The sequence below is a fragment of the Gopherus flavomarginatus genome, chromosome 6 (genome assembly GCF_025201925.1).
Source record: "Gopherus flavomarginatus isolate rGopFla2 chromosome 6, rGopFla2.mat.asm, whole genome shotgun sequence".
NCBI lineage: Eukaryota > Metazoa > Chordata > Testudines > Testudinidae > Gopherus > Gopherus flavomarginatus.
The window spans coordinates 20,427,077-20,450,918 of NC_066622.1; the positions used below are offsets into that span (position 1 = coordinate 20,427,077).

At 46.0% G+C, this 23,842-nt stretch overlaps 1 protein-coding gene across 2 annotated transcripts in view; it reads left to right on the plus strand.

Moving 5' to 3' along the window:
* The window catches only part of GRIP2 (glutamate receptor interacting protein 2), a 504,924-nt gene that overhangs the window by 279,501 nt on the left and 201,581 nt on the right, over nucleotides 1-23,842 (plus strand). The window contains exon 1 of one of the 2 annotated variants that reach the window (XM_050958364.1): nucleotides 10,868-10,942. The exons of the other annotated variant lie outside the window; for it this stretch is intronic. Within the exon in view, the coding sequence (XP_050814321.1) occupies nucleotides 10,888-10,942 (55 nt within the window). The 5' untranslated portion in view covers nucleotides 10,868-10,887. Of the gene's footprint in view, nucleotides 1-10,867; nucleotides 10,943-23,842 lie in introns of those variants that run through there. 2 annotated transcript variants of the gene reach the window in all.

The following is a 23,842-nucleotide window of genomic DNA, read 5'->3' on the forward strand; positions in this document are numbered from 1 at the left end:
TTTTATTATTAACCCTTTTGGTTGAGAAGCTATAACACATCCATGCTTTGGATCCAGGACTTGAAATTTGGCGAGGGGGGGGATCACTTTAGCAGGCAGGGTGTGTCTTTGCCAAGTTATAAGCCTCTGAAAAATTTCAGTTTGCATATGGTCAGTAGAAACTTTTTAGAGTTCAGCAGCTAAGTTCTCTGAAGATTCCTTATGCATGGAGCGTGCGTCATCCCCTCACAGTTCCTATTTGCCAACCAAACTGCTCCTTCACCATCTCCACAAAGAGACTGAGCATGTCCCAGTCCGGCACTGCAGGAGCTGAGCAAGGACAGTGTGTCTCCTGGGCTCGCGGTGCTTCCACTGCTGGCACCAAGGCAGCAGAGAAATGAAGGAGGAAACAGCCTGACTCAAATGCAAAGGGGTGAGGAATGAGGGGAGAGGGAAGAGAGGCAGGGCAAGGAGACAGGGGCAGGAGATGGAGGTGGGAGGTAGGAACTGAGAGGTGAAAGGAGAAAGGAGGGGCCTGGAGCAGGGGAGAGTGACAAGAGATGGGGAGGATAGGAGTGGATTTGGGAGGATGGAGCTGTGGGGGATAGTCACTGCTGTGCCTGCGCTGTAGAAATCTTCACTTAGTTGTATCCAGGATTTTTAGGACCTCCTTATACCGATCTAGTCTTGTTATCTGCTGTAAAAGAGTGAGGTGATGGTCTCACTGCAGCTCTCCTGACTCCCAGTCCAGTGCCTGATCCAGTAGCCCATTTTGCATCCCTCTGTAGAACATTGCAACTGGAATATTACCACCAAGATGTTGGCAAATCCAAAGGGAGTTAATAAAAGACTAACAGTGATTAGGGTTCTGAAGAGATTGTTGCTTTCATGACAAGTTGAAGCCTTAAATTTGTATAGTGATTCATAGATTCCAAGACCAGAAGGGACTATTGTGATCATCTCTTCAAACTTCCTGTATAACACAGGCCATACACATCCCCAAAATAATTCTTAGAGCAGATCTTTTAGACAAATATCCAGTCTTGATTTACAAATGGTCTGTGATGGAGAATCCACCCAAGCCTTGGTAAATTGTTCCAATGGTTAATTACCCTCACAGTTTAAAATGTATGCCTTATGATGATTAAGCAGAGGCACAATAAAACTCTACAGATGGTTGCAGATCAAATGCCATGTAGGGAGTGGAATTTTTAGGATGGTAGAATGGGCAGAAGTAGAAGTAATGAGGATAGTAAGGAAAAGAAAATTAGGCTGAATAATAATACAGTGAGATCTATGAGGCTGTAGAACAGTCTCCCAAGGAAAATCGCTGTCACCAGCAACATTAGAAACTAGACTGGACAAAATATTAGAAAATGATCTGTAAGAAACAATCTTGCATTAGCAGCTTGGAGGGGTGACTGGATGAGCTAGTAAGTCATTCCCATTTCTCTCCAGGCTGGTCTGTTTTGGGCTGGAGATAAAGACAGAGAGACCTGAAGCTGTGAAAGTCTCAAGAAAGTACTCGAGCCCCAAAGGAAGAAGAGACTGAATCTGGAGCTGCTAACAGGGAGTTTCGCAAGGGAGTTTGGAAGGGGAGTAGGAAGGGATTGGGGGTCCCTTGTCGGTCTCATCTGTGACCCATTGGTCCCCTGAACCTATAAACCAAGCCACATCCAAAACCTTTCTGTTTAAAGCAGAGCAGAGCGGACAGGGAGCTGCAGACGGGAATTTGAAAGAGTTTGACAGAGGGAGGCTTACGATGGTGAGGAGGAGGACCCGCAACACCTGTGGCAGCACTGCTTCTGTCTCCTCCACCTGCGCCTGTAGCCAGACAGAGCACCAAAGCATGGATGCTTTTACCCAGATTCTGGTGTGGGCTTGCAAAGACTGTAACTTTCAATTTCCACTTACTGATATCCAGGCTGGGGGTGGTATCCAATGTGAAAGGTGCCTACTGGTGGAATCTCTCAGGCAGCAGGTGGGAGAGCTACAGGAGGAGGTGGCTAGGCTGAGGAACATCCGTATCCATGAGCAATTCCTGGACAGTGTCCATGTGGAGACAGCTGACGTAGCTGTCCCAGTTCACAGGACTACTGACACACCAGTGGAGGAGGAGATGGCTCAGGGTGGACACTGGCAGCTCGTTACTTCTGGCAGCAGGCAGTGCTCCACCCCTGCTGCAAACCCTCCTGCTGTGGTAATAGATAACTGTTATGCTCTTCTTGATACAGGAGAGAAGGAATCACCCCCAACAGTTAAGGAGGGGAAGCCTTGTACCCCTAAGGCTGGGAGGTCTGCTGCCACCACTGATAATAAGAAACGTAGGGTAGTGGTGGTTGGAGACTCTCTGCTGAGGGGGACGGAGACACCCATCTGTTGCCCTGACCGTTCATCCCGGGAGGTATGCTGCCTGCCAGGGGCTCGTATCTGAGATGTTACAGAGGCATTGTTGAGGATTATCCGGCCTTCTGACTACTACCCCATGCTACTCATCCACGTGGGCACAAATGATACTGTGAGGTGTGACACTGAGCAGATCAAGAGTGACTACAGGGCTCTGGGAGTACGGGTTAAGGAGTTTGGAGCGCAAGTGGTATTCTCTTCGATTCTTCCTGTCGAAGGTAGGAGCCCGGGCAGAGACAGATGCATCGTGGAGGTGAATGCCTGGCTGCGAAGATGGTGTCGCCAGGAGGGCTTTGGCTTCCTGGACCACGGGATGCTATTCGAGGAAGGACTGCTAGGCACACATGGCGTTCACCTTTTGAGAAGGGGAAAGGCCTTATTTGCGCACAGACTGGCTAACCTAGTAAGGAGGGCTTTAAACTAGGTTCGATGGGGACAGGTGAGCAAACCCCACAGGTAAATGGGGAACAAGACCTGGCAGATGGGTCGGAAACAGGAGTGAGCACTGGCTATAATGGCAGAGAGAAAGGAGTGTCAGGGCAAAGCTGGGAGGCAAGATCAAACCAGTATCTTAGATGCCTATGTACAAATGCAAGAAGTATGGGTAATAAGCAGGAAGAACTGGAAGTGCTAATAAATAAATACAACTATGACATTGTTGGCATTACTGAAACTTGGTGGGATAATACACATGACTGGAATGTTGGTGTGGATGAGTATAGTTTGCTCAGGAAGGATAGACAGGGCAAAAAGGGAGGAGGTGTTGCCTTATATATTAAAAATGTACACACTTGGACTGAGGTGGAGATGGGCATAGGAGATGGAAGTGTTGAGAGTCTCTGGGTTAGGCTAAAAGGGGTAAAAAACACAGGTGATGTCGTGCTGGGAGTCTACTACAGGCCACCTAATCAGGTGGAAGAGGTGGATGAGGCTTTTTTCAAACAACTAACAAAATCATCCAAAGCCCAAGATTTGGTGGTGATGGGGGACTTCAACTATCCAGACATATGTTGGGAAAATAACACCGCGGGGCACAGACTATCCAATAAGTTCCTGGACTGCATTGCAGACAACTTTTTATTGCAGAAAGTTGAAAAAGCTACTTGGGGGGAAGCTGTTCTAGACTTGATTTTAACAAATAGGGAGGAACTTGTTGAGAATTTGAAAGTAGAAGGAAGCTTGGGTGAAAGTGATCATGAAATCATAGAGTTTGCAATTCTAAGGAAGGGTAGAAGGGAGTACAGCAAAATAGAGACAATGGATTTCAGGAAGGCGGATTTTGGTAAGCTCAGAGAGCTGATAGGTAAGGTCCCATGGGAATCAAGACTGAGGGGAAAAACAACTGAGGAGAGTTGGCAGTTTTTCAAAGGGACGCTATTAAGGGCCCAAAAGCAAGCTATTCCAATGGTTAGGAAAGATAGAAAATGTGGCAAAAGACCACCTTGGCTTAACCATGAGATCTTGCGTGACCTACAAAATAAAAAGGCGTCATATAAAAAATGGAAACTAAGTCAGATCACAAAGGACGAATATAGGCAAATAACACAGGAATGCAGAGGCAAGATTAGAAAGGCAAAGGCACAAAATGAGCTCAAACTAGCTATGGGAATAAAGGGAAACAAGAAGACTTTTTATCAATACATTAGAAGCAAGAGGAAGACCAAGGACAGGGTAGGCCCAGTGCTCAGTGAGGAGGGGGAAACAGTAACGGGAGACTTGGAAATGGCAGAGATGCTTAATGACTTCTTTGTTTCGGTCTTCACTGAGAAGTCTGAAGGAATGTCTAATATAGTGAATGCTTACGGGAAGAGGGTAGGTTTAGAAGATAAAATAAAAAAAGAGCAAGTAAAAAATCACTTAGAAAAGTTAGATGCCTGCAAGTCACCAGGGCCTGATGAAATGCATCCTAGAATACGCAAGGAGTTAATAGAGGAGGTGTCTGAGCCTCTAGCTATTATCTTTGGGAAATCATGGGAGACGGGGGAGATTCCAGCAGACTGGAAGGGGGCAAATATAGTGCCCATCTATAAAAAGGGAAATAAAAACAACCCAGGAAACTACAGACCAGTTAGTTTAACTTCTGTGCCAGGGAAGATAATGGAGCAGGTAATTAAAGAAATCATCTGCAAACACTTGGAAGGTGGTAAGGTGATAGGGAATAGCCAGCATGGATTTGTAAAGAACAAATCGTGTCAAACTAATCTGATAACGTTCTTTGATAGGATAACGAGCCTTGTGGATAAGGGAGAAGCGGTGGATGTGATATACCTAGACTTTAGTAAGGCATTTGATATGGTCTTGCATGATATTCTTATAGATAAACTAGGAAAGTACAATTTAGATGGGGCTACTATAAGGTGGGTGCATAACTGACTGGATAACCCTACTCAGAGAGTAGTTATTAATGGCTCCCAATCCTGCTGGAAAGGTATAACAAGTGGGGTTCCGCATGAGGTCTGTTTTGGGACCAGCTCTGTTCAATATCTTCATCAACGATTTAGATGTTGGCATAGAAAGTACGCTTATTAAGTTTGTGGACGATACCAAACTGGGAGGGATTGCAACTGCTTTGGAGGACAGGGTCAAAATTCAAAATGATCTGGACAAATTGGAGAAATGGTCTGAGGTAAACAGGATGAAGTTCAATAAAGATAAATGCAAAGTGCTCCACTTAGGAAGGAACAATCAGTTTCACACATACAGAATGGGAAGAGACTGTCTAGGAAGGAGTATTGCAGAAAGAGATCTAGGGGTCATAGTAGACCACAAGCTTAATATGAGTCACCAGTGTGATACTGTTGCAAAAAAAGCAAACGTGATTCTGGGATGCATTAACAGGTGTGTTGTAAACAAGACTCGAGAAGTCATTCTTCCGCTTTACTCTGCGCTGGTTAGGCCTCAACTGGAGTATTGTGTCCAGTTCTGGGCACCGCCTTTCAAGAAAGATGTGGAAAAATTGGAGAGGGTCCAGAGAAGAGCAACAAGAATGATTAAAGGTCTTGAGAACTTGACATATGAAGGAAGGCTGAAGGAATTGGGTTTGTTTAGTTTGGAAAAGAGAAGACTGAGAGGGGACATGATAGCAGTTTTCAGGTATCTAAAAGGGTGTCATCAGGAGGAGGGAGAAAACTTATTCACCTTAGCCTCCAATGATAGAACAAGAAGCAATGGGCTTAAACTGCAGCAAGGGAGATTTAGGTTGGACATTAGGAAAAAGTTCATAACTGTCAGGGTAGTTAAACACTGGAATAGATTGCCTAGGGAAGTTGTGGAATCTCCATCTCTGGAGATATTTAAGAGTAGGTTAGATAAATATCTATTAGGGATGGTCTAGACAGTATTTGGTCCTGCCATGAGGGCAGGGGACTGGACTCGATGACCTCTTGAGGTCCCTTCCAGTCCTAGAGTCTATGAGTCTATGGATCCTAGCATGGGCAGCCCTGTGATCCTGACAAACCCTGCTCACCTGGGACCTCATTGGCACTTGAGCAAGTGGAGCCGCTGCGCTTGTAACCACTCACTGTGGGGAAATAGCCGAATGAATTTTACCAAGTACAGAGTACGGTGTCTTTCTTTGCTCCTATTTGCTGGAAAGTTTTTTGAATCACTCTGTGTAAGGTTTTGCTTTGGGTCCAAATTTACACCTGGCTTCGTTTCAGCCTCTGGTTCTAGGCCCTTCCCTTCTGCTCTTGGAGTTACATCCCATGTGAAATGTTTTGAGCTCAGTCATTGGAGTGTGTGTGGTTGAAGAGGCTCAGCTGGTGAGGAAGCTGGGGAAGCCAATAAAAATAGCACCAGAATTTACTCATTGTTGCCGATGCAGATGTAACCCACACACCTCCTGGGTGTGATGTTCTGTGCCATCTAGTGGCACCGAGACCACTCAGAGAGAGAGAGTGATAGCATGAGTCTGCTCTACAGCCTTCACTGACAGCCAGCTGGCTTTTAGCTCATGCTGCAGAGCAGGAATGGCAAAACTTTTTGGCCTGAGGGCTGCATCAGGTTTCAGAAATTGTGTGGAGGGCTGGTTAGGGGAGGCTGTGCCTCCCCAAACAGCCAGGTGTGGCCTAGTCCCAGCCCCCTATCTGACCCCCCCTGCTTCTCGCCCCCTGACTGCCACCCTGGAACCCCTGCCCCATCCACCCCCCTGCTGTCTGTCCCCTAACCACCCATGGACCCCCCACCCCTAACTGCCCCCCAATGCCCCATCCAACCTCCTCTCTCCTTCCTGACTGCCCCCCCGGGATCCCTGCCCCATCCAACCACCCCTTCTCCCTTACAGCCCCCAGAACCCCTGCTCCCATTCAACGCCCCTGTTCCCCACCCTCTGACCACTCCCACCCCATCCACACCCCGGGCCCGTGACCACACCCCGAACTCCCCTGGCCTCTATCCAACTGCCATCCCCCATTCCCTTCCCCCTTACTGCACTGCCTGGAGCACCAGTGGCTGGCGGCATGACTGCACCAGGACAGGCAGCCATGCACCCGGCTGGAGCCAGCCGTGCAGCACAGAGACCAGGTCAGGATGGGCTCTGCAGCTGCACTACTCCAGGAGCTTGCAGCCCCGCTGCTCAGAGCATTGCGCCAGCGGAGGAGTGAGTGAGCTGAGGCTGTGGGGAAGGGGGAACAGCGGGGGAGGAGCCAGGGGCGAGCCTCCCGGGGCAGGAGCTCAGGGTCTGGGCAGAAGAGTACCGTGGGCTGGATGTGGCCCGCAGGCCATAGTTTGCCCACCTCTGCTGTAGAGGCTCATGCATTTAGCTTCAGAGGTCCCAGGTTCAATCCCGCCCACCGACGACCGGGGTCTGTCAGCATTACAGTCAATCCATTGAACCAAACTGCAACCTTCCAAATCATGGCTGGGGTAGATGAACAAGTTTGGATAGAAAATGACTCAGGTGTTTTACTTTTGCTCACATCAAATCCGAACCTGCATCATTTGTTTTCCCCTTCAATTTTACCTTTAAATGTTGGGGTGCTTATCCAAACCATTGCTTTGAAAGTTCCTCCATCTCCTGGGATAAATTTTGGAGATTTCCCTAACATTAGCTGGGAATACTCTGGCATGTCACTCAAAACCTTTGCTGCCATTGTATGAATGCACGCCGTGTAGGAGAGGTCAAGACAGGGCAGCTTTATTCAACAGCTAAACACTTAGGGTAAAATTCAGCCCTGTGCAAAGGGTCAGCCAAGGTCTATGTACCACTCAAGTCCTATCTAAAAATAGGACTTAAGTGGGATTTAACTGGTGCATAGGCTTTGTGTGGGTCTTCTGCATGAAGGTACATTTCACCCAGGCAGCAGCACTCCAACAATGATCAAAGCTAAGCTGATGCAGAGGCTGGGATCTCTGCCCCTTGGATTGCCAACCTACCTCAGGTTCGTATCTCCAACAACTGAGAAAAAGGGCTACACTTCACATAAAGGATTGCAGCCCTCTGAAGCCGTCAATGATTTGTATAATCAGGCAGGGGAGGATCTAAATGTGCCTGGGGTTAAGAAAGGAGCAGCTGGTAGTTGGGAGTGGGAAGAAAGGTGCAGGGGAAATAGAAAAGGATGTAAGAAGGCCACTGGGAAGCTGATACATTCACTAATGCACACTGTTCTAGCCCTGAAAAACCCCTCGTATTGCACTGAGAATGTATTTTGTGGGTATACAGATAACATAAAGCAAAGAAAACCCATCTCCAACTGGTACATTTCTGGAGATAGTATATAGAACGGGGAATTGTCCAGTGATAATGCAACCCATAACCCCAATTATCTTGCACCATATTAAAATTGTACCCACTGAGGCTCTGTAACCCACAGCCTCCAGGAATTGTTCAGTCTAGGTGATTATATGTGTCTGCCACAGTCTTCAACCAATGAATATGGCCAACCACTATAAATACATAATATACCTTCTTTCTTCCCATGGACAGTCAAAAATCCAGTCTTGTTAATTGGCTGTCTGATGTTCAGTGCTAGTAGTAAAAGAACAGATAACAGTGTAATTTGCTTTGATGTTAACTGGATCTCTCTGTATCCCAAGTGAATTTTGTGTGTGTGTGTATGTGTGTGTCCGTCCCTCTCGTGTTTTATTCTGGATTCAGAGTGCCTGATTCTCCACTCTGCTGCCTCAGTTTTATGCATGTATAACTCCTTTGCATTTTAGCTCTAGTGTGTTGCATTCAGTGAAGTTACGCTGGAGTAAAATGTAACCCAGAGGAGTAGCATACTTGATATTCCATTTCCCTTCCCAGACTGCACAGGATTTCTTCGCAAAGGAAGGGAATGGAACATTTGTTTTCTTCAAGCATTTATTTACTTTTTACATCCTAAATCCACTCTGTAGTTTATACCTTTGGGTAAAGGCAAAACCCCTCTTTCCTAAGTCTTTCTGTATGTCTCTCAAACACATTCTGCTCCCCACCCCAGATAAAACCAACAAAGCAAGGCTGGTGCTTTCACAGATTTGTGCTGGTTCTTACTCGCATCCAGGACCCACCCAGAGTTTCCTAGGAATGCAGCTGGAAAATAATCCAAGTCATCTCTCGAGGTGCCATCTCCATATAGCATTGCTCGCAATAAACTTAAGAATGTGGTTCCATATTAATGGTTAGCATTGAGTGAATGCACTGAGAAGTTCATCATCAGTACTTTATTGACAGTAAAGGGCTAACACTAAGAAGCCCACTTCAGGACCTTGCCTAGTTTTACTAATCTGGGCACTGCCATTCCCTCTGGAAAGGGACCCTACTGCTCACAAGACTGGGTGCCACCGCTCAATGTGGGATGGTGTCGTTTACTGAGCCACCATAAACAAAAGTGCTGGTAGTTCTCCTCCTCCCGCTTAGCACTTAGAACTCTTGCCGGGTGCAATGGGCTGTATTAAGCCACACTGATGAATTAAGGATTGTTATCCCTGTTTTGCTGACTGGAAAACTGAGGTACAGGGAGGCTAACAGTGATATTGTGAAAACGTTCACTGGCTTATTAGAATTACGTACAGTAAACCACGGAAATCCCTGGGGTCACTGCCCAGAACTAGCCCTGTATTTTCCAGTCCCCTAAAGTCCCAGGGAATTCTGCATAAAACAAACCCTGTATTCTCTATTACTCTGAAATCCCTGGTTGTCCTCCCCAGAGCCAGCCATACTCTTTCTATCACATTGAAGTCCTCGGGGCTCCTGCTGAGAACCTGTCCTGAATTCTCTATTAGATGCAGTGGCCTACACGTAAAAAACAAACACACAAATAAACAAAAAAAAAAACCCTAAACTCTGCACTAACTACAAGACGCGGGGCCTGATTCCTCACTGCATTACTGCAATTTGACACCAGCGTTACTCTATTGGAGCCAATGTCTATATTTATTTTCATACCTGGTTGTGGAACTGTTTTGTTCTTTTCCAGCAAGGAAGTCAAAGTCCAGGTATAACAGACACATACACTGAAGTCTAGCTCTAATGCAGGTCGTCTGAGTGCTATTGTGTGGCTGACTGAGGAGGAACAGCAAATGCTGTTATCCTGAGAAGAAAGGTTAAAGCACTTTCTGCAGCCAGTGTAAAATGGGAACCCACCATTTCCTAGCCTCTATAGAAAAGTCCTCCCTCAGCCAGCTGGGATTCCAATCCAGCCCTTCAAAGGAGGATCCTAAGGGCCAGATTCACTGAAACTGGTAGGAGAAGCCTGGCTCCTCCGCCCCACCTGGAATTCACCCCAAGCTGTCTTTCTACTGCCATCTTCTGACAGGGGTTCCACATAATGAAGGTAGGGAGCAGCTTTTCATGATGCTCAGGGTTCCACTGGAATCCTGCCAACCCTTTAGCAGCTGAACCAGCGCATCCCTTGCCTGTCCTAGCCTTACCCCCTGGCCAGCCAGTGCCACCCCCACTTTGAACCATACTAAACCCCTAACTGAAGGGGAAATTATTGATGCTTTTCACTGTCATGGCCTCCCCCTTGGTGGACTTTCTGCTACTGAGGGCCTTTGCCAACACAGACCCAGGGCTGAATCTGGCCCTTGCTACATATGGGTTATTTATTTGTCTCAGCACCACAAAATTAAGGGCTCTGAATCTTTGCTATAGTAAGCGTGTAAGGATTATCTTGACGGGGAAGTGTGAGTGTGCACGCACACCCAGGAAGGAATAATACTGCTTTGCAAAGTGGTACGGTAATGTACTATAGGATTCCCATCCCTTAAGAACAAGAGGACTGGATATAGATTTATAAATATCGATTGGTGATTTCATGTTCATCTGGACAAAATGATAATAAAACAGTCAGCACTGAAAACCATGCCCCCTCTCTTTCTGTCTCTCGCTTTCCTTTCCCCTCTCACCCTGATCTCCTCTCTGGCTCGCTCCCTCTGCCACAACACAAAGCGCGACTCTATTTCACAGTAATCATAAATTAATTGAGAGCCAGCAGCCCCTCACAGAGCCAGGCAGAGGTGTTGAGGGAGATGCTGCACGGAGCCATGTGAGTGGAGCACTGGAAGCTGTGATGCGGGAAGATGTTTGCTGTTTCGCTGAAGTGCCGGCTAGGGGTGATGAGACGGAAGAATAAAGGTACAGTGGGATGGGGAAGAGGGAGCAGCATACTCCTGTCTGAAAGAGGGACTCAGTGGGGACCAGTTTGAATATTTACTTTTTCATAGATGGACAAGAAGAAAAATAATGTATAGCCTGTGACTGATCTGCACCATTGGTGTAGGTTGGAGGGTTATTTTATTTTTTTATGTACAATATGTTTTCAAGGGGAGATCATTGGACTTGTGAGTTTTTATTTTATCCATCTGTTGTGGTTATCATTGCAATAAAGTAGATTTAGATGTGCCTCGGACCCTTACAAGAATCCCTCATGCCCCCCAGAAGAGAGTTATTACTTTGCAGAGACAGGCAGTTTTGTGTTTTGCTGGGCTGCATAGCATTGTTTGCCAGTTCTGATGTTTGACCCACCCGTGAGCAGCTTCTGGAGGGTGGGTTGGAATAGGGGACTCAAGGAAAAGTGGGACAGAGACATGTCAATAGAGTACAGGGGAAATCTACTTCTGGGAAGAAATGCCACTGTGAAACGAGAAGCTAGTAATATTATAAATAGATCTCAGACAAAATCTATTTCCAGGCGTGGCTGGGTTTCTCTTCCTACAACTTACAGTATCATGCTAGACAAATTTAATGAATGCATCTGCTGGGCAAGTAGACCCTAGCTGCAAGCCTTTTAGTTTTAATAGTGTTAAATTGATTTCAGAACTTCGCTGCTGGAGTGACACAGTTTTCCTGTCATCGTAAAGTCCTGCACTTGCTCTTGTGCTCTGCAGTAGGTGTTCAGTTCAGTTTTGTCTTGTTTTTTTAAATGTCTAATACATTAATGGGTTGAAAAGTTTCCTATAGAGAGGAGGCTATACTCCGCCATATGAGCCTTTAAGGTGGTCAGAAATGCCGAGTCTACCTCCTGCGGATCAAAGCCTGCTTCACATAAAGGAAAATGATGTGCATTTTTACAAGGACCTTTAAAGAGCAGTGGCTTTTAGGGGCTCAGTGTAACTCAGGTATTATTGATTTCAGGCATCCTGGAAGGTACAGACTCAGCTTTTCCCTCATTTAGAGAGAGCCTTATTGCCTGGTGCAGGGAGTTGATGCATCAGAGGCATTTGGAACTCTGTCAGGACAGCAGTGGGCATTGATCTGTATTAGCCATAGGGGCTGCATTTTATTGCATGTATGTCCATGAACTAGACCAGCGCTAGAGTCCAGAGCATAACTGCCGTGCACACCTTGTCCCTTTAGCAAAAGGGACTTGTCCAGATAAAGGCCCCAATGCTGTGGCTGCTGTACTCTGGCCTATACTGTAAATCAGAGCAGCCCGAGGGGCTGTGACCGCAGCCGGGGATGGGTTGAGCACACAGATGTGATGGCCATGTGCCCAATGCCAGCCACAGCTCGACCCCCCTAGCGGATAATAATGTGAGTCTGTGAGGGCCAGTTGTGCAAGCTTTACACTCACTTTGCACCAGAAAAGCAGCTTCAGCGTGACCCAGGAATAGCCCAAATCCTACATGAAAAATAAGAGTTTCCTCACCTGATAACACCTTAGGAGTCTGACCTTGTGAGTCTTGAGCTCTCTCTACTGCCATGGAAGTCACTGGGAGTTAAGGGAGCTCAGCATCTTGCACCATTTGGTCCCAGATTATTAAAAATGGATAGATTTTATTTTAAGCCATTTGCTTTTTACAATGTATGTTTATGTTTGTTTGCTCATTGCACTTCTATTTGAGCAAAGTAACTAACCTGGTCAGTTTCAATGTCAGCACATAGTCGGTTTCCTACGCCCACTCTGGTGCCCAGCTCTGTTGTTTGTATTCAGGATTCCAACACTGGAAGACATTTAGAAATCCCTGGATCCCAAATACATCCAGAGTTCTGTTTAGTGCAGTTATTCCAGGGGAGAGTTTGGCCCCTGGGTATTAAGTTTTGCAATTCCCCTACTTCACCCCTCCCCCTTTATAAAGAAAACCCTCTATTTGGTTCTTAAAATACACCTCTACCTTGATATAACGCCACCTGATATAACACGAATTTGGATATAACGCAGTAAAGCAGTGCTCCGGCGGGGTGGGGCTGCGCACTCCGGTGGATCAAAGCAAGTTCAATATAACATGGTTTCACCTATAATGCGGTAAGATTTTTTGGCTCCCAAGGACAGCGTTATATCAAGGTAGAGGTGTACTTGAAAATGTCTGTTGAATGAAACCTGCTAGAACAGTTTCCTCTGACATGGATTGTGAGGAATGCTAGGAAACACTCCTAAAGCAGAGGGAGGGGTAACGGTGTGCTATATGCTAAGGCCAATGAGATTTAGAAAAAATGTTACTCCAGTGCTACCTTATAAAGTTTCCCCAGCTTTGGTTAAGTTGGAGTTGGCTTGGATCCCCTGCATTTCTTACTCATCACTTTAAATATGAGAATCACTAATCTGATGCTAAATTGTTCTGCTTTGATCAAGGATTAAGTTGAGCTGGAACTAGCTTTTGGGGCTAGAGCTTTCAAATGAACACACCCAGTGTCTGTAAATTGGGATATCTGGTTTAAAGTTAAAATAATCCCCAAACAATAAATATGAAAAATGTATGAGCCAGTCTCACTAAATTTAACATATCAGTGATATTACTAATGGGAGGTATCCAAGAACTAGTAGCTGATATGAACTGTACCAGCAAGGAATGAACTGTGCAGTTTGCCCATCCATAAATGCTCTAGTCCAGGAGTTCTCAAAATTCATTGCATCACAACCCCCTTCTGACAACAAGAATTACTACACAATCCCAGGAGAGGGGACCGAAGCCTGAGCCTCCTGAGCCCCACCGCCCTGGGTGCGGGGGCCAAAGCCCAAGCCCTACTGCCCTGGTCTGGGAGGCCAAAACCATATGCCAAGGGCTTCAGCCCCAGGCATGGGGCCTGTAACCTGAGCTCCAACACCCAGGACTGAAGCCCTCGGGCTTCGGCTTCAGCCCTGGACCCACTTTGCTCTAGTCTTTGCATACTTTCTAACTGCTCATTGCATCCCTGGGGATGCTCAACCCTGCAAAAGACATCTGTCAATCTCAAACCCCACACCCCTCCTCAACTAATCAATCAGTTTATGCTTCAAAGAACAAAGTCTGTACAGAGAGGGAGAAATATCCAATGTAGCCAGAGAAGAATGTAGACATGAGAGCAGCAAATATACCTCCCCAACCCCATCACACCTATTTATCATCTAACTAAGGTGTTTATGTAACCCACTGTTCCATATGTGTGTTCCACTCAAGTGGCAGGCCCATACTGGATGTGAGTCTACTACAGCTACCAGCTGGAGGAGTTATTCCTTCAGCTCAAGTGACAGAGGCAGATGTTTTCAACGGTATCATTCCAGGATTCAGTCCTCAGCAATGACCCATAATAGCAACTGTCAGATTTAAACTGCATGATATTGAGGGTGGTTTGTTGGACACACCAGCTTCATCTAAACTAATTGTAATTCCCTCCCTACAGATAGACAGACTGTTCCTCCCAGGCTAGCCCTTTTCCCCCCTCTCGTCCTTTCTAGTCACACACTTACCCTGAGACACTCTTCTTCCAAGTTTATCTCATCTTCACTCAGCAGGCAAACTCGCAGGCTCTTCTTCCCAAACTAATCCTCTGGCACCATGACCTGGGAGAAATTATTCCTCTTAGCACCCGTGAATGCCTGTCTTCTTTCCGTTCCTGAGTTCTTGATCTTCCTTGGCAAGGGAAGCATCCCAGCTTAACCCAGCAGGCATCTGGCTGGCACCACCACTGCCTACTACTCTGTCCCTGACTCTCTGCTGCAGCCAGCCATTCTCTGGCAGGGGAGCCCAGATCCCGGGCTCCACTTGACCCTGATCATTTCCACCATGCAGTCATGAACCTTTCCTCAGCATTGGCGTATTTTCCATTCCAAGAACAGCAAAAACTGTAGATGCCATGGTGCAAGCATCTCTTTTAAGAGGGTCCCCTTTGGACGGTGAATATTGTAGCTGTGCTATTACAGTATGTCCATCTGCCAGGCATTTCCATATGACCTACTCTGATGTTCAGCCAGTCACCAAATCTGGCCTAAATTCTACTCTGTCTTGGCTTCTCTGAATTGTTCTTAAGTTACTGAAGTGAACTGACATGATTTTATAAATAAATAAAACTGTTAAGAGATCCTAAATCATTAACAAGATACATGTGTAGGCTTGAAAAATACAAATGAATGGAATTTAAAGGTGAACTAACTGACTTCTTTTTTACTTCCCACAACCTTAGCCCAGAGAGCTGGGTTGTCTTGCAAGAGCTGATAGGATCACTAACACCTGCATTCTTTGTGCTTTTGGTGTTAGCGGTGTCTTCATCTCTGGCAGTGGAAATCCAGAACCCTAAACTGATTTCCTGTGCATAAAGGAGAAATGTATTTTCAAATATTTTGTTTAAAAATATATTTACTTTTGTCATGTCTAAGTCTTCCTATGTGTAGCGCTAGGGGGAACAGCAGGGGAGGGGCTGGGGACAAGCCTCCCGGGCCAGGAGCTCAGGGGCCAGGCAGGACGGTCCCACGAGCCGTAGTTTGCCCACCCCTGCTCTATAGCATCACCACAATGTTACATTTCGGCTGTGCTACACAGCAGACTGTATTTTCTCATATCAAGACTGGTATTCTCACAAAATAAGAATTGCTCACTGCAGAGGAACTGGAAATATCCCATTATAAGGGACATATCGTGATAGGGCTCATATCTGCTTTAATCTCCACCATGGTGCTGAATCAACCTTTTTCATTTTTTAAAAAGTGAGAGTGAATAGAGCTGTCTCCCCAAGGTACGTACAGCTCCCCCATTACGATAGCATCTCAACAACTAACAGTCTTGAATGCATTCATCTTCACAACGCTCCTGTAAGTCAGGGACGCTATTATTTTACAGATGGGAAACTGAGGCACTGAGAAGTAAGTGTCCCACAGGATGTCTGTGGCAAAGCAGGGACTCCCAAGGTCTCCCGAGTTTTAGGCTAGGGCCTAAGACTTTCTTATACACCTTCTCTTCAAGGGAAGCAGAACCTTGCAGGGTTTGACTTCAGATGAATATTTCATAGCAGGTGACATCTCTGAAACTGCTACAGTTAATATTGATGGGGTCATTCCTTCTTCAGCAGCACAAGCAGGATATCCTCTAATGTGGGACCAGGGAAAGCGACCGGAATCCAAGCCAGCGATTGGTGAGCACATTACTGCCCTCTCTCCATTCTGCTCTTGTAAGCATAGCTACGCTTCAGCAGTTTCGATAATTCATTAATAACTAATGTCCAGGCATACTTTATTTATGTCTATTAATGAAGCCAATTTTTCAGACTGATGGAGAGGCCTCCCAGGTGAGTATCACCTGCGCTATACTCTCCACAGCTCCCTTTGCTCCATACTCATCCCTAGTCTTTCTCTGGGCAGCAATAGCAAAGAGTGTATTACTCCATTACACTGGTAATCAAATTAAAAGCAATAAAACCTTGCAGCATTGGGGGAGAAAGAGTAAATCCTTCCTGGTGTGAGATGGAGAGACAACTCCAGGATGCAGGGTACTGCATCAAAATATCTGGGCCAAATTATGGTGGGGCCTATGTGCCCAGACCAGGGGGTGATAACCCGCTAGACACTGCAGCACAATCTATCTGGACTTTGGGTCCAGGGACACAGGAGTAAGAAGGTCTGCTCTCCCCAACCTCCACGACATGTGGGTGGGTAGTGGGTGCAACCCTGGCTCCCACCCCTCCAATGTGCCAGTCAGCTGAGCCAGCATCATAATTTGCTGTTGGCCAATGCCAGGAAGGGGCAAGAAACATGGGTCCGATGAAGTGGGTTTTAGCCCACGAAAGTTTATGCTTACACAAATTTGTTAGGGAACGTCTATACCACCCACCGGATCGGCGGGTAGTATTCGATGTATCGGGGTTCGATTTATCGCATCTTATCTGGATGCGATAAATCGATCCGCTAATCGACGCCCGTACTCCACCTTGGCAGGAGGAGTAAGTGCAGTCGACGGGAAAGCCGTGGCAGTTGACTCACTGCCATGAGGACAGCCAGGTAAATCGAACTAAGATACTTCGACTTCAACTATGTGAATAGCATTGCTGAAGTTGCGTATCTTAGTTCGAACCCCGCCCCCCCCCGCCTGCTAGTGTAGCCCAGGCCTTAGTCTCTAAGGTGCCACAAGTACTCCTCATTCTTTTTGCTGATACAGACTAACACAGCTACCACTCTGAAACCTGTGCCTAAGGCATGTCTGTAAGATCCAGTGATTCCCAGTAGTGTTGCTGCAGGGATGCAGCTTACACACCACTCACTGCTCAGGGCTATGCCTAAAGCAGTTTTTCTGTTGCACATGGGAATCAGAAGCCACATTTCCATGAGGACTGAACCTCGCTTCTAAATTTCCTTGTGAAAATGTTGTATGAACAGGAGTAGCGCATGCACACAGGGCCGGCTCTAGCAATTTCGCCGCCCCAAGCACAGCGGCACGCTGCGGGGGGTGCTCTGCCACTTGCCGGTCCCGCGGCTCTGGTGGACCTGCCGCAGGTGTCCCTGCGGAGGGTCCTCTGGTCCCGCAGCTCCAGTGGACCTGCTGCAGGCGTGCCTGTGGATGCTCCACCGGAGCCGCGGGACCAGTGGACCCTCCACAGGGACGCCTGCGGCAGGTCCACCGGAGCCGCCTGCCGCCCTCCCGGCAACCGGCAGAGCGCCCTCCGAGGCATGCCTCCCCAAGCACGTGCTTGGCGTGCTGTGGCCTGGAGCCGGCCCTGCATGCACACTTCATCTGCACATGCAAATTGGCTAGGTCAGTGAAGTATGCCCTAGGCATAAATGCAAAAAAAGAGGAAAAAAGAAAGATTGAGATCGCAAATCTTTAACAGACTGTCAGTGTTTAGTAGACTTCACCTCCTGGCTGTCTAATCCATTTGAACACACAGCTTTCAAGTGCAAAAGATTTACATATGGAAAATGGTGCGTGCAGAAACATAAAGTAAAAAACTGCACACATAGTGTTAGATTCTGCTTTTGCAAAGTGTTACTTCAATGTCTCCACAGTAATTTAGCACAGAAGAGGGTGGTTCTTTCTTTGTAATATCAGCTAATAAATGTGTAGACATTTTTTTAAAAGAACCTTTTTAAAAAGTGGCGCTAGAGAGCCGTTGGATTAATGCACTAGCTACTCAACTGGGGAGTTCTGGGTTCAGTGAGTTTTGTGGCCACATCTGAGGGTCCTTAATGGGTCTTTTATTTTCTGTATAAAACAATTACCCAATTTACCCAGTTGAGAATCTCTGTTCAGGAAAGGCCCCAGACTGAAACTGCAAGAGAGTTTGCATGTCAGGACTAATGTAATTGGCAGAGCTTTTAAGGGCCCCAGGACTGGAATAGCAAAGGGCCGGCTGCAGGTTAGCATTTGAGACGCATTGGCAGAGCTGTGTGGGGAAACTGCAGAGTGCCTGTTTCATGCTGTGAGTCCCTTCTACCATTACTAAACAAATTCTCTATCCAAAGCTAGGATGACCCACTTGATTTCTGGCACTGTGCCAGCGCATTCCATATTGGAGAATTCATGTAGTGGCATTGACAGTATGTGACTACAAAGTCCATTGTCATGTGGTGTTAGGGTGACCAGATGTCCTGATTTTTGGGTCTTTTTCTTACATAGGCTCCCATTACCCCCACCTCATCCTGATTTTTCACACTTGCTGTCTGGTCACCCTATGTGGCGTGAAAGTGCCATTGCCTACCAGTGAGAGGGGGAGTGGATGAGAGGTTACTGAGAACCGAGTGTTTTCTTTAAATGCTGTCTGTGGAGGGCCACTGAGACCCAAAAGACAACAAGGAAAACCTAACAATACTCAACATTTCATGCAGATGATACGTATATGTAGGCTTGGTAGAATTCTATTTTTATTTTTTATAATCTCAACGAGTACTATGAATGTTTATTTTAAAACATTTTTTAATATATTAATTAAAATTTTCACACTGGTGCACAATTATGAGTTTTAAGCATTTCTTTTCGATTTTCCTTTAAATTTTCACAGCTGTGGGAAATTATGGAGCGGGGTGAGACAATAATTATTTAACAACAGTAAGTGTTGAGATTCAAAAAGTTAAAGTTTGTAACCATTTAAACCCAAATTGTCAATGTCCCATGTCAAAATATACAAAGTAAGTAGCCTTAAATCAACTGTAATAAGTTCTCAAATAGCATTTTTCTTACTTTGCCAAGCTGTAAATTGTCATCATCATTGATGGAAATATTTTTTCATCGGTTTGTATGCGTACAGTGAAATCAGCGTTTATTGACGTCTACCAATATCTTCCAAGCCTATGTATATGGTAGATCCGGGGTAAAAAATTCAGAAGGTCCATTAAGATCCTAAGAACCAATTGCTAGTAACTCCTAGGCATCTTAGGCACATGCCCATCTACGTCTTTAAGGTGCCTAATACCTATGAAATTATGACCCAAAGTGATTCAGGAGCCTTTTCCCCTTTCCCAAGTGATTTAGGCACTTAGGAGCTTACATCCTAACTTACAATGAGGCATAGGCTCCAAAGTGCAGATTGTCAGATTTCAAAGGTATTTAGGCTCCTAAGGTGCAGATAGGCACCAAGAGGGATTTTCCCAAGTGCCTAAGTGGGAAAAACAATGCGGAGTCTGGTGGCGCCTTAAAGACTGACAGATTTATTAATAATCTGTTATTAAACAGATGTAAATAAATCTGTTAGTCTTTAAGGCGCCACCAGACTGCTCATGTTTGTGGATACAGACTAACACGGCTACCCCCGATAAGTAAAGTTAGGTGTAAATGCCATTAGTTTCAATGGAAGTTAAGTGCCTAGGGAGGTCACTAGCCATCTCTCTATAAAGGTGCATGTTATGGGTTGGATTAAACCTCTCGGAAGCTGAGGGTGTGACCACTGCCTTTAATTTAGGATACAGAAGAATCCCATTTATCCAGACTAATTGGGATCAGGGCCAGATTGGATAATATAAAAATCCGGATAAACTGGAGAACGGGACAGTGCCATGCAGCAGTGCCTCCTAGAGGTCACAGGAGAGATCACCTCTTCTAGATCTGTGTGCACTGGTTGTCCAGTTAACACACAGAGCCAGCTAATGGAGGGTCAGATAAATGGGGTTCTACTGTAGTTATAAGAAGGCTTTACACTCCTTTATGTAAACAGGTAGCTAAAGCAATAGGAGCAGCCCCAAAAACACAAGCACATGACAAGGCTTGGGTAGAATCTTAACCTTATGGCCCAATGAGTTTCCCTGATATGGCTAACACAAGGGGCTAGGGCATTGATTGGATTGGAGCTGTATTTTGTTTGTGTCTGTGAGAGAAACAGTGGCTAGATCAGAGAAGCTGGGAGAGAAGGCATCAGGGAAGCACCAGCCACCACCACCGCAGCACTGGTAGCATGACCCTGAGCAAAGAGCTAAGAGAGAGAGCTTTTGGGCTGAGTGTTGGTAGAAAGAGGCTTGGAACTGTGAGCAAAGAAACTATCTCCAGTTGTCTGATCCTCCTGTGGTCAGGGAAACAGGATTTTGGGTGCATTCTTTGTAAATAAACAGGATTGCAACAAAGATACCTGATTCCACATACATTCCTCCTCTTAACAGAAATGGCCCACATGGGGGACCTAGACTTTGTCTAGCTGCTCAGGTCAAAAAGGGTAACACATGTAAACCTTTGAAACCTTTGAAAATGTGGCCCCTAGGCCCTTTTGAAAATTTTTACCCCAGGTCAAAATGTTTTCACTGAAATATTTTTTCCCACAAAAAATACATTTTCTGCCAAAATGACAAATTTCACCAAAAACATTTTTACATATATAAGTGGACAATAGTAATAATAATAATAATAATAATAATAATTGATAATAAACAACGAAAAAGAGCCAGTTGTAGGATTTGGAGACTGTGAGGGTATTCTGAGTGTGTTCTTGTTGGGCTGGGGAAAGTGGAAGGGGCCCCTGTGTTGTGAGTGTGCCAGGCCAGCACGTGTCCTGCATGACATGGAAAGCCCTCGTCAGAAAACACTGATGGTTTATCAATGTGTGATGGAACCTGACAAACCAGTTAACTGGCTGTAATTAGGAAGTGGAGAGCCTGGCTGTGAGTTGAGAGAGGTACATTAGGGAGGCTGGGGTAAATGAGGAGAAATGAGCTAATGGCAGAAGTGAGCAATATGGGGGCTGTGCTAGAAAGGGGGATTGATGAGATGAAACACACTCACATGGCTAATGAAAGGGACTGTGAGAAGAGCTACCTTCTTATGCCATTATTGACTGAGGGGCAGCTCCTCAGACGGGCATAACCCGGTCAGTGTTGCCAACTCTTGCCATTTTATCAAGAGTCTGTTGATATTTGGTGGTCCCACTTGCTGCAGTCAGGGATTAGGTGAGAATCTCATCTTTCATTTAAAAAAACATTTCTAACACTCATGATTGCAGAGAAAAGCTTGCAGACATGACTGCTAAAGGCAGAAGGATACATATCATTTTTCAAAATCTCATGATTCTAAAGATAATCGTATGATTTGGTGGGGGGAGGGGGGAATGTCACCTGATTTTTGAACACTTAGGGTTGACAGTACTACCACTCTCCACCTGCACTATTTCAGCCCCCTTCTGTTTTTCTTTCCCAGTTCACTTCGAGTGAAATAGACCAATTTTGCCCTTTCAAAATATATTTTTGATCCTGTTGCGTGCACCACTGGCAGTTTTTCAAAATAATGGTAAACCCTTTAAGTAGATGATGTTTAGGGATTTTTTAAAAGGGGAATTATAACCCATGCTGAGATTATGGGCCAAATTCACTGGTGATGTAAATGGGTGCAACTCTTCGTCAATGCAACTGCACTTGCTTATCCGGACTGTAGGCTCTGGGACGAGGACTGTCTGTTATTTGTCTGTACAGTGCCTAGCACACTGGGGCCCTGATCTTGGACTGGGGCAGCCGGGTGCTATTGTCATACAAATAATACTACTAATAGTAACCCCAGCCATGAATTTGATCCAATGGCTTCAGGTCTGTCATTCTGGAAATGTAAATTGATCTTAGTATATGGGGAAACCAACTTTCAGGGTTTATTTCAATGGGCAAAGGGCTATGGAATTACCTTTGAGAAACGAATTATGGACATTGCTGTTTTCCCCCCAGCAATATACAGCTTTTCAAACAAAATGTCACATTGAAAAGAGGAAAGCATGTCAGAATGTGGAAAGGATTTGGAGAGTCTGACAAGCACAACAAAAATATCTGATGTCCATCACAGAGCAAGAGTGATTTGATCATAGTCCTGGGAACTGAAAACTCCTGAGTTTTAATTCCAGCTCTGATTCCTTCTGTGACCTTGCACAAGTCACTCAGCCTGTCTTGCTAGATCTGAAAAATAGGAGTAACAACAACTACCTGCCTCATAGGCGTGTTGGGAGGATTGATTAATGATTATAAAGTAGTTCTCAAAATAAAATTGCTGTTTGATTGCTAAACTACAGTATCATTATCTTTCTTCAGAATGAATATCTGAAGTGTTTCTCACTTCCAGAAAGAGACCTTTGTTCATTGATAATCTTTGTTGGTGTTTTAAAGTAGCTTTCTGGCTGACGTGTGGTGTGTCAGAGGGAGTATGGTGTGTTAGCATGTGTCATGCTCTGGGGTGCAATCCAGACTGGTGAGGGGCCTGCCCTGCAAGCCTGGGATTATCAGCAGGGACTGAACCTGGGGCCTCTTGCACCAAAAACATGAACCTCTAATACAGTGTTTCCCAAACTTGGGACGCCGCTTGTGCAGGGAACGCCCCTGGCGGGCCGGGTCAGTTTGTTTGCCTGCCACATCCACAGGTCCGGCCGATCGCAGCTCCCACTGGCCACGGTTCATTGCTCCAGGCCAATGGGAGCTGCTGGAAGTGGTGTGGGCCAAGGGACGTACTGGCTGCCGCTTCCAGCAGCTCCCATTGGCCTGGAGCCACGAACCGCTGCCAGTGGGAGCCGCGATCGGCCGGACCTGCGAAAGCAGCTAGTAAACAAACCAGCTCAGCCCACCAGGGGCTTTCCCTAAAAAAGTGGCATCCCAAGTTGGCAAACACTGCTCTAGTACATGAGCTGAAGAAGTTGGGCCACTTAGGTAGTAGACTCATAAACCTCTTATGAGATCACTAGCCTGCTCTATGGTAATATGAGTTACGTTAGGCAAAGGAAAAATTAGTCCACATGTTTCATACAGGCATCTTACATGGATTGCAAAGATGTGATTTTAAGGGCTGAACACTACGCTAGTTACACGCTCTATTGCTTCTGCAGGCCAAGGACTTTGCACACACCAGGGGTTCCTTGCATCCCTCCATCCCCACCACAAGTTCCTGTATGCCACCCTCCCATTCACCTCTTTTTCAGGGACTCTATGCAACTCCATCCCCCTCCCCCATATCAATAGTTCTATGTGTCCCCCAATTCCTCCTTCCCGCCATGCTAGGGACTCTGTATACCTCCATTTCCCCCTCCCTCATATCAGGGTTCCCCATTCTCTCCCTTTCATTGCAGGATCTCTGTGCCCCCCCCCCCAACTTTCCCCACCCCTACAAATTCTTCTTTCTTTTCTTTCTATCTGGGAGATAGATCATTAGGGTTGTGAAGCTGTCTGGAACGGCTCAAGAGCATGAGTACCAACCTCAGGCAGACTGTTAAGAAGTAGGGCACACACCTCAAACTGGATGTGAGTTCTATATTTAGATTTCACCAACCAAGTATCCAGTGTGAACTCCTCAGGCACTATAACAACCTTAACATGGAGTCACAGACAGTCCCGTTGGCACTCTGGTCTATCTTGCAACCCAGGCAAACTTGCCTTGGTGAGAAATGATCCCTTACACCAAAAAAATACAA